The sequence below is a fragment of the Tigriopus californicus genome, chromosome 5 (genome assembly GCF_007210705.1).
Source record: "Tigriopus californicus strain San Diego chromosome 5, Tcal_SD_v2.1, whole genome shotgun sequence".
NCBI classification, from domain to species: domain Eukaryota; kingdom Metazoa; phylum Arthropoda; class Copepoda; order Harpacticoida; family Harpacticidae; genus Tigriopus; species Tigriopus californicus.
In genome coordinates, this window is record NC_081444.1 from 8,550,530 (window position 1) to 8,561,280 (window position 10,751).

The window sequence follows — 10,751 nt, forward strand, 5'->3', positions numbered from 1 at the left end:
CCCGACATGAACCCCCTGGACTACTTCTTCTAGGGAGAGTTGGAGAGGAAGGTCTGCAAGACTCACCACAACAGCATCAACAGCCTGAAGGCCTCCATCAACAAGGAGTGGGCCAAGGTCTTCCCCGCGGACGTCATCAAAGCCTGCAAAGCCTTCCGAGGCCGTATCGAGGCCATGCTTGCCGCCAACGGAGGCCATATTGAGTGATTGTATAGTAGTCTGTCTCCTCTACAATATATTTGTAATAAAAATTGGTCTACTTGCACTCCTTATACATCTTGATGAAGTTGCAGTTTGTCCCAATTTACCTGTACGACCCTGTAGTTCCGATAGTACACCATGGACTGTGACGATCTCGTCTCGGACCTCACATCCGTCCTTCAGAAGGTGAAGAATCCGGAGAAAGTCATCATTAGTGGTGATTACTACATCCGTCCTGACTCGAGTGAATTCTCCAAGCTCGTCCAGATCCTGAGCCAATGAAGAATCACTCTGCGCTCCGACCTGGGAGTCCCAACACACACTTACTGTACTTGACCGCATTTTTATATCAGAAAATATTCCATCTCCGGCCAGTTTCGTCCACCCACTGGCCGTTTCTGATCACCTCCCGATTTCAGTCACCTTCAAGATTCCCAGAAATTTCCATCATCTAGGCATGACTCGAAATGGGAGGTGTGTGGTCAATGTGCAGAAGTGTGCGGCTCAACTTGAGCCCCTGCAGCTATCCACCAACACCGGGATTGTGACCAATCCAGTTGCATTGGCTCAAGGCATTTTGCAAGCATTTAAAGAGTCGTCCTCAGTGCACAGGCGGAGAGGAGGACTCAAGACCCCGTGCTTCAGCCCCTACCATCGCGAGCTGAGGGGTCAAATGCTCCAAAACGAGCCAAACACCGGAGACTTGGGAGCAATATGCGATAGCAAGAATTGCATATCACAAGTCTCTGCAGAGTGCCGAGGCAGTCCACCAAAGGTTTGAAGTGGAGAACCTACTCTCTTCATCGACCTCGTCCAGGATGGCGGGCTTGTACAAATGTGCCAAAAAGCTCGCCACTAACTCGGAGATTCCCCTGAGTAAATTCATCCTCCACTGTCAAGAACTGTTTGCATCAACATTGGAAACAGTAGTGGAGGAGGTCCAGGGCTGCCCAGAAGAAAGCAATCCCCTTTTAAAGCCCTTCACAGATCCTGAGATGGACGTGGCCTTCAAGAAAATGAAGAGCAAAGCCCCCTCAACATCAGGGGTCTCTCCCTTCCAACTTTCACTTCTCCGGACCCAAGCCCAGCCACTCCTCCAAGATCTCTTCAGCCTCGCTCTCCATTCTTCTTCCTTCCCACCAGAGTGGATGGAGTCAGCCATCATCTTCATCCATAAGAAGGGGCCCAGTGACATTCCAGACAACCATTGGACCATCGCCCTGGAGAACCCCTTCTTGAAGATGATGTCCACCCTATTAGCTGCCCGCTTCTCTGGATTGGCCGAGGATAGGGATCTCCTTCCCCAGTTCCAATTCGGTTTCCGGAGAAGCCGCTCAACCACCACGGCAGCCACTCTCCTCTATGAAATTGTGCATTCCAACATCAGCAACAAGAGGAGAGTGTATGGAAGCTTTGTGGATTTCTCCAAAGCATTCGACAGGGTGGACCAAACGCGGTTATTCCTCAAACTCCAACTCTGGGGAGTTCCGAGTTCAATTTGTGTTCTGTTGTCCAACATATATGTGGGACTCCAATGCTCCATTCGTTCTGGTGCGGACCTATCCCCCTGCTACTTTACTTCCATTGGCCTTCCGCAGGGGGGTCCACTATCGCTAATTCTATTCAATCTTTATGTATCTGACCTGCCCAAAGCCCTCACACACCAAGGCCCCACCATTAACCATGTTAGTGTTCAATATCTCCAATATGCAGTTCTCTTGGCTGATCTGGCTGATGCCATCAATGCACTCCACGGTTATTGCCAAGAGAACGGGCTTCAAGTCAATAACATCAAGACGAAGGCCATGGTTTTCCATAAAGGTCGTCTGCCTCCCAACTCCTTCCATATCCACCATAGTTCAATTGAAATCGTCAATAATTTTAATTGTGTCGGTTTCACATTCTCCACTCAACTCTCCTTCACCAACCATCTCAAATCATCAATAGTCAAAGCCAGGGCCAGGATCGGATACATGTACAATAGACTTCCTATCAAGAATCTCCCCCTTCCAATAGTTCTTCAACTCTTCCGGACCTACATCACTCCAATTTTCCTTTACGGCCTTCACCTTTGGCTTCCCAACTCCGCCCAATCCGCCCTCAAATCCGCCGATGCCACCTTCACCAAGTTCCTCAAATGATACCTGTGCGTGCCCAAATATGCCAATAATGCATGGACGCATTTTCTATGCAAAACCGAGCCCCTCGCCATCGGGCTGGCAAATTTAGTGTCCAACAGTGTTGGGAACCTGACCTTTCCGGAGGTGATGTCCGGACACAAGTTGTCCTTCTTGGTCAAGGACTTGTTGACACCTTATTGTGCTCGGCCCGACATCCCTCTGGAGTATTTGCGGTCACGTACCTTTGTCCGGCTCCCAACCCAATGCCATCAATGTCGGGAGCTGACAAAGGATCTGTTCAATCTGACCCACCCACTCTACTGCAATAACCAAGATTTTCATCATTTAACTCAACTCACCTGTTTATGTATTATCTGCAATTTTCCTCTTCACTTATTTCATGTGCACTACACCAATCCAAGTCAAACTCACTGTGATATCACTCTCTAGTCAACTATTTTATCAGTCTTGACCATTTTATTATTTTATCAATCGATTTTAAATGATATTTATACATAGTTTTATACATTTTACAATCTGACATGACCAAGAGTCGCAATAAAGTTTATTATTACAATTAATGTGCTAAATGAGTTTTTATTTGAAGCATTTGATTAAAACCGGTCCTCTGGCGTGACCAGAAGGACTGACTACAATTCCACCAACATCAACTGTATATTAGATTTGAAGGCGTTACACAAGGAATTGGGCTTTTTTCTAAACATTGCAAAGGCAAAACAGTATTTCAATCAATACAAGTTTTATCTTCATTGGACGATTGTGTTAATAAAAGGCAATAGTGAATGCCTTAGCATGAACAATATAAATGACAAAGTAGTTCAATGAAAGTACCGTCCTATTTATCAAACGTTGTTTTATTGACAACGCTCTGAGTCAGTTTTCCGGCAGCCATCAAAAATGCAAAACTATTGAATCACTTTCTTTCTTTTTAAAGCCAATGGCTAGTGGGCCTTACAGCTATGGCCAAAGCAAGGCCATAAGGCCATAATTAAGACAGGCAGTTCATTTTTGGACACTTTGAAAAATAGTGATATCTAAAACTGCCCAAAGATAGGAAAGTTCAAAAGTAAGGGTGACCAGTATTATGCAAAATCAGGGATGTACAAAAATGTCCAAAAATAGGGATGTCCAAACGGTTCAAAAAAATATGTATTTCTTGGTTAAAGTTCAAGGTGGTGTCTTTGGGGATCTCAATTGAACCTAGAAACATCAATTTTCGCCATTCTAAGCCAGATAGATTTTTTTTTGCTTTCCTGCTTGTTAATCCCCAAAGCTACACAAAAGAGTACCTTTTTAGGTCGAATGGCCCCAACGGGGATGATGACGGTGCTTCCAATGTACGGATGATCCACATGGATATGATCGCAATTGCCAGTGCTTTGTTACTACAAGATCTGCCTTTCCTTTGCCTACGTTTGACTCTAATTTTCAGGTAAATTAGTTCTTGCAATTTTAAATGAGATATAATTTGTAATGAATATTTACTGACCACTATGTGCAAAAGGTGCAAATATTTTTATTGCATAATTGGCTTTCTTTCAGTTTTTACGCATGTTTGACGTGTTTTGTCTTATTTACACTTTTATTTGCATTGTCAGCATCATTTGACCAAAATTCAACATCCCTTGCTATTCACAGGATACCTTAAGTCACCTGCCACATGCACACAGAGCTCATCAAGCGGTTAGGTTAGCCTGGTGTGCGATCTTATTTGAAAAAAAGACTCTATACTGACCCTATAAAGCTCCGGCTTTCCCAAGAATTTGTTTATATTTGTCTACATATAGCATGAACCCTTGTTCCGATGATTCTCTCATTTGTTTGGGGTTGTACATTTGCAAATTTGCCCTCTCAACTTCCAGGAAATATGATAAAATAGGGTCCTCTTTTGCTCAAACTACAAGAAACCTTTGACTAGAAGTGCAGAAAAATGCCCCACATGGATAAAAAGATCACTCCCACAGGTGTGTATGAGGACTATTGCTTTGTCAGAGTGTCGTTTCTTTGACTAGCCCTCTATTGTGCACTAAGAGGGCACTCCGAGCCTTTCTCAGGCTGATTGTTACATGGCAGCGCAATTGTGTCGCCAAGAAAACGAACCTCGCTGTGCCGAATTTTAGCCACAAAATCCTGCCTTTGTAGGTTAGCTAATATCTAGTAAGTCTCGAAATCTGGAGTCCTGGACCCCTACAGGCTCAAGAGCCCAAAACAGGAGACAATGCTCAGTATATAAGGGCCATATATTTATGTAATTATCTTTGATTTTCTTCGACTTTTCCCCACATCTTTTTAAGTCATCCCTCGTCGATTGTCGCATTTCTAACAGATCATTTTGTGACAGCTAATTCAATTTTCAAATCTTTTGTACTTTGGGTTTCACAGTTCGGAAATTTGAGACCACCCTTCAAAAAAATGGTGATACGAATATTTGAAACACCCATCAAATTGATGATGTTCCTTAGTTTGATCCCAAGCTTCTTGATGATAGATTTGATTTTGGGACAGGGCCGTCTTTTTCTTAAACAAATGTACATATAACTGAAGTCTGAACCCCAACCTGTATTTTTCTCTCTTGATCTTTGATGGCTTGTAATAACGGCTGTTATGGGCAAAATCAAGACATCATTTCATATTTCAACTGTCAGTTTTTGTGGAAGTTTTGATTCGAATCAACGGAATCAATTAGACAACCAACATTTTGAACTAGGTTTTAATTATCGTTTTTTTGTTTGGTTTGTTTTTTTCAGGGGCTTTTCTAACCGTTACAAGGAACGTAATCCCCAGTACTATTAAAATGAGAGGTGATAATTCGTCTATTTATTACCTTTCAATCTTTATATGATATTTGGTCTACCAACGAGTTTGAGTTGGCAGATCGAGATAATCCTTGAATGTATGGTTGATTAATTGAAACGGCGAAATGTGATTGGTTTTTGTTCGTAGACCCTTTTTTCTCACCTGTTTATCTTTGTGTCCAAAGGAATTGGCGAGAGACAAGATTGACGAAATTTGTGTCGCAGAAAATTGTGCTCGAGTCTAAGTATCTTTTCTTGGTTTTGAAGAAAGTTATTGTCATCATGACATCAGAAGTGTTTAAACTCACGATCAAATGTTTGAAACATTGAAAGTACAGATCTGTGAACCTCATTCGGGAAAAATTGAAGATGAGCTTGCACTTCACACTAAATAACGCCAACATACACCTTCCAGACAACGTTCGAGGCAATTATTCATAAATGTATTAGTGTACTGAGCTCTTCATTTGCTTTCTGAGAAGAAAGTGCCATTTTCAAGCTTGGTCAAAAGCAGTTATGAATTTTAGCCCCCTTAGTGCCACAATGCGCCCCCCCTGATTTGAACGAATGGCTAAGAAAACATCAGACAAACAGGTGCAAAACAGTTTTTATAGGAGAACATCTTGATGAAATTGTTTTTTCCTTCATAACGGGTGTTGAACACATGTGCATCTGGCGCTCCAGTGTATCTCTGATGGGCCGTTGAATGATGAATTTTGAGCCTTGTTTGATATTCGTAAAGACGTATCTTCAGTGATTGCGCGAATTGTGTGCGTATATCAAACATCACCAAGAAAAGAGTGCATCTAAATTGGACCAGTATTCCAGTGTTGTTGCAGAAACATCAAGTAAACATTTGAGAAAAGGAGTTGAAACTCTTAACGGGATGTTTTCAAAATTAAAACTGGAACTTTAGTATAAATAAAACAAGATTGCCCATGCTGCATAGTACATTTAAGTGTATTTTTAGCAAATAATGATCTCTTTGATGTACAACTCTGTTCAAATACCAAATATTTCTGAATGAACTTTAAAAGGCAAAAGAATAAATGAAACAATCATGAGCACCAAAAGAAAAAAAGCAAGCAAATTGTCTTTAAAATCAGCAAAATATTGGACAAAAAACTGCTAAGAGTCCTTGGTTTAGCTCATGACAGTTTAGGAAACGTCCTCAACAGAGTTTCCATCCATCTAGCATATTATAAGCAATGGAAGTCAGGGTTGAAAATTGTGCTGGCTCTTAACTACTCTGAGGGTGTTCTTGGTTTTAAATCTTGTTGCATTTGCTACTCTATTGTTCACATATTCTCAATCAAATTCCGTTGGACATAAGACCTAATTCAGTGCAGCAGGGAAATTCTTTCTTGTCTTGAGCATGATGCATCAAATTTCCCAAGACTTCACTTTCCATGGCTTAAGCCATCAAACAAGGAAGCTTTACTGACTTGACAATGGCTGATACTGTTTTTCCGTCATGACGTTTGCGACATTGTCTCAACCCTAAACAATTATTTCCCCATCTAGGGCCCAATAATGACTCCTCAAAGCATTATAATGAAGTACATTTTGAACAACTATGCCAAAATTAAATGCCAATTCTCATTTTTTGATAAAGTAGATCACGGCCTTTTGTTGAATAGACTTCATGACATTGGGATCCAAGGCAAGGTTCTAAATTGGATAAGAAGCTTCATTCAGGATAGGAAGCAAATTTTTATGGTCGAGGGATCCCTTAGTGACATACATGATGTCAATTCAGGTGTTCCCCAGGGCTCCATCTTAGGGTCCCTCCTTTTTATAATTTTCGTTGCCCCGCTTCAAAGTCTTAGGATTATTGCCAGTCTCTCTTCTTATGCTGACGATACATAGTTAGTTTCTGGAAGGAATGACTAAGATTCCACTAGCCTTGCAAAGAACCTAGAAATAACCTATTATTGGGTTACTGAGAGTAATATGGCCCTGAACGGAATGAAATTCCGCTCAATGACGTTTGGGTCAACTCCTTTAAATACTCCACTCGTAGACGGAGCTAAAGATATTGAGCAGGCTTCATCTATGAAAGATGTTGGTGGAGTCTTCCAAAATAATGGAAAGTTCGATTAGCATATCCAGTTGAAGGAGGGTAAAGCTTCTCAAATGTGTGGTTGGATATATCGCCCGTTTATGTCCAGAGACAACATCACGATGCCTACTCTGTACAAGTTGATTATCAGCCACACATTGAATGTGCTGCACCCATTTGGGCTCCAATGAGTTCAGCAGGTTTGCAAAAGGTCGAGCAAGTCCAAAGATGTTTCACTAGGAACATCACAGGATTGAGAGAGCTCTCGTATTGGGAGAGGTTAGAAAGATGGGACTGTACAGTGTTCAGAGAAGGTACGAAAAGGTACGACTGTACGTCTTCAAAAGTATCCATGAGCTTTGTCCCAACCCAGGATTTAGGGTCAATTCTAGTGACCGTCGAGGTTTAATGTGCGTTTTGAGAGCACCTTCAAGCCCTCGACAATCCAGGCTCGTTCAAACAATGAAGTCCACCTCTCTTCTTTCTCGGAAGAAAAAGATGACACGAAGTCTTCAAATTTTACGCATTAGGCCTGCTTGAAGCCAAAAACACAATTTCTTTTGCAAAATATAGTTTTGATAAAATCCTCAAATTTTAGTTAAAGTAATTGTAACGAGTAACGCCATTACATCTTTTTTTGAGTATTGATTGTGTAACGAATTACTTTTTTTGACAAAAGTAATCGTGATTCGTTCATTTCTTGCCCTTGAAATATATTGGCAGGCGGTTGATAACATAACTGCAACCTTTTATGTACGGTCTTGTACTTTCATATTTCATGTACATTGCTGTCAAAAAGATTTCTAGAAAACACTCAGGAAAACTTCAATCTCCCGATTTTCCTTAGAATTGACCGAAAATCTTGAAGAATTATCATAGATTGAAGAAATGTCTGAAATTGCATAATAGATTTGCCGAAAACATTGCAAACATGCAAGTTTTTTTGCAGAATTTGTAGGGAAGCATGTTTTGGTCGCCTCTACTGATTGTACGGGCCTTGCTACAAAATACCTCACACAAGTATTTGTTGAGAGCAGTCACAACATTTTGTTGTTCCTGATCTTGACAGAACGGCTGGTCTGAGTGTGTTGTGTTGTGTAAGTGGTCGCGTGGCTGCTTAAGGTAAGACACTTTTGTTCTTTAGCTTTCATTTCTTCCTATCTCTAGCTATCTCTAGTAGTTTAGTCTTATATCTTTTATTTTTATGTTCATGTCGTATTTCACTTTTTTCGTCTATCAATATTTTTTATCCCAATTCTAGGTTGTATCATGTATTTTTGGCTTAAGGAGTAGATCATTTTTTTAAAGTCTTTATTGCGAGAATGTCTCATTGAATCCGTTATTTACAGTATATGTGTTAGCATCTATTAAGTCTTGTCCCATTCTGGGTTCAAGGAGCGCCATTCGAGGCGAGGATCCACAAGAAAAGGGGAGGGGGGGGGAGACCTGGGATCGAACCCATGAACCCGAACTTTACTCAGTCGTGCGTTAACCAACTGCGCTAGAACCATCTCTTTGTTTAGTTTGTTCATTTCATGTACTTGTAAATGTGGTTGATTTTTCTTGTTGTTTACAATCAGTTTAGTTTCCTATTTTCAATACAAAATTGGGTTCTAGAACCTTCTTTTGTTCGATTCCATTCCATTGATATTAGCTTGTTCCTGTAGTCGAGTTGGGTGTATGTTGGCTGAGGCTAGCTGGCTGGTCAGCCAAGAGTAGGTCATCATAGTCGACCGACTCTTATCTCTTCTCCACTGTTGGTAGGCCCAACCTAGCGAAATCACTTATTCTCTTCTTCTTGTTTGTCCCCAGGGAGTACGTTCCTCCTTGGTTTCCAACTAGCACGTGTGTTGTTTACCTGCTCTACAGCTGGTTCTCATTCACACGCGCTGGTTTCTTCCTTTGGCTCTCTTGGCTCTGTCATATTCTTCTTTCACTTTTCTCATCTTTTACTTTCTTCTCGCTCATTTCTAACGGTTTTTCTCTTGAAACTGAAGAAAGTTTCCAGAATATTTCTCTATATTCTTTGTTCAGGTTTCCAGTATTTTCAATTAGGATCCCTCAAATAGCCTTGCTTTCAATAACCATGGAAGCTTTATTGAAGGGACATTCTGAAGGGGCTAGGAACTGTCTTGACCTGGTTTTGGATGGGAAAACTCCGTCCTCTTTCAATAAGCCTTTCATTATGGAAGCTTTAATAGCTTGGGTTGGTCACACCCAGCCACTGCTTGACTGTGGGATGAACCAGTCAAGTGTAGGCAAAAGGGACACATGCACTGACACTCTTGATTTGATTCTAACGCCCCTTGTAACCAAAGAGGTCATAGAGGTCAAAGAGAGCATAGTAGAGACTGCTCTTGAGATTTGCGATGTCCCTAAACGATAGAGATGCAAAAAGGCAGGCAAAGGGTGTAAACTGGCTCACCCAGAATGGTATCCCAAACTTAGAGAGTTCGGCCTTCTCAAATTGAATGAGAAGGGCTGTTCCAAGCAAGGATGTAGCTTTTTCCACCCATTTATGTGCATGAGATCTTTGAGGCACAAGGTATGCCTCAATTTCAAATGCACAAAGGCCCATCTCAGGAGCACTAGGTGGAAGAGACAACAGTTGTCTCAACCTCATTGTCAAGTCTCTCAACAGACTTACCCCAGCCTTTTCCTCTCTCCTTTCCTATTTCCCTCCCCTTGTTCTCCTCCCTCTCCTACAACCTCAACCTCAATTCCTTTAACCTCTCTTCTGCCCAAACTTTGTAGCCCTAAGCCCCCCTCCGGTCGCCCTGAGCCCCACGCATCTTTTAGATCGTATGCTCAGGTGGCGGCCAGAGTTCCTTCTCCCTCTTCTCCCCTTTTACCCTCTCCTCAAAGGTTCTCTTATCCTCCACCTAAGATTAGTTTTGTCCAAGAACAGGATTTTTTAAGGTTAGAGAGCCCAGTCAAAGATTTGATAGCTCTAGTCCATCGAAGGGCTATCTGCCCATAAAAGGGATTTATTTGAATGTGCATTGTCTTATTTCCAAAAAAGACGGCACAAAGATCAAGGTTCTTGAGGAACTAGCTTTAGATAGGCAGATCTCGTTCATTTCCATGACAGAAACTTGGCTACGACCAGAGGTCTTAGATGAAGAGCTGGCCATGGTTGGTTTCAATTTAGTTCGATGTGATAGAGTACGCTCTGACAATCCCATTTTTCCGCATGGGGGCGTATGTCTATATGTTAGAAATGACCTGCACACTAGTCATGTAAAAATGTCTAATGGAGAAGTAGAGGTCTTAGTTTGTCAACTTCAAGGTCTTGATCTGTCCATTGTGACAATATATAGGCCCCCCTCTTGTTCAGTAAGCTCGTTCTTGTCAACTCTCAAATTCATAGGAAATGAGTTGGACCAGTCAGTTTGCTCAAAGGTTTTCTTTGTAGGGGACTTCAATTTTCCGGCTAGCGTTGTAGAATGGGAGGTTAGCCCAGATGGGTATATTCCCATTTCGAAATCGACGTCTCAGTCGTTCGAAAAGCTGGAGGAATTTGCGAGCTTGCGCAATCTCTCTCAGCATGTT

The 10,751-nt window shown here is 41.7% G+C and overlaps 1 protein-coding gene across 2 annotated transcripts in view; it reads left to right on the forward strand.

Moving 5' to 3' along the window:
- Positions 1-10,751, forward strand: part of LOC131881048 (transmembrane protein 26-like) — a 28,411-nt gene that overhangs the window by 8,363 nt on the left and 9,297 nt on the right. For both annotated transcript variants that reach the window (XM_059227805.1, XM_059227804.1), the window contains exon 5: positions 3,640-3,774. In XM_059227805.1, coding sequence (XP_059083788.1) covers positions 3,640-3,774 — 135 coding nt within the window. The remainder of the gene's footprint in view (positions 1-3,639; positions 3,775-10,751) is intronic.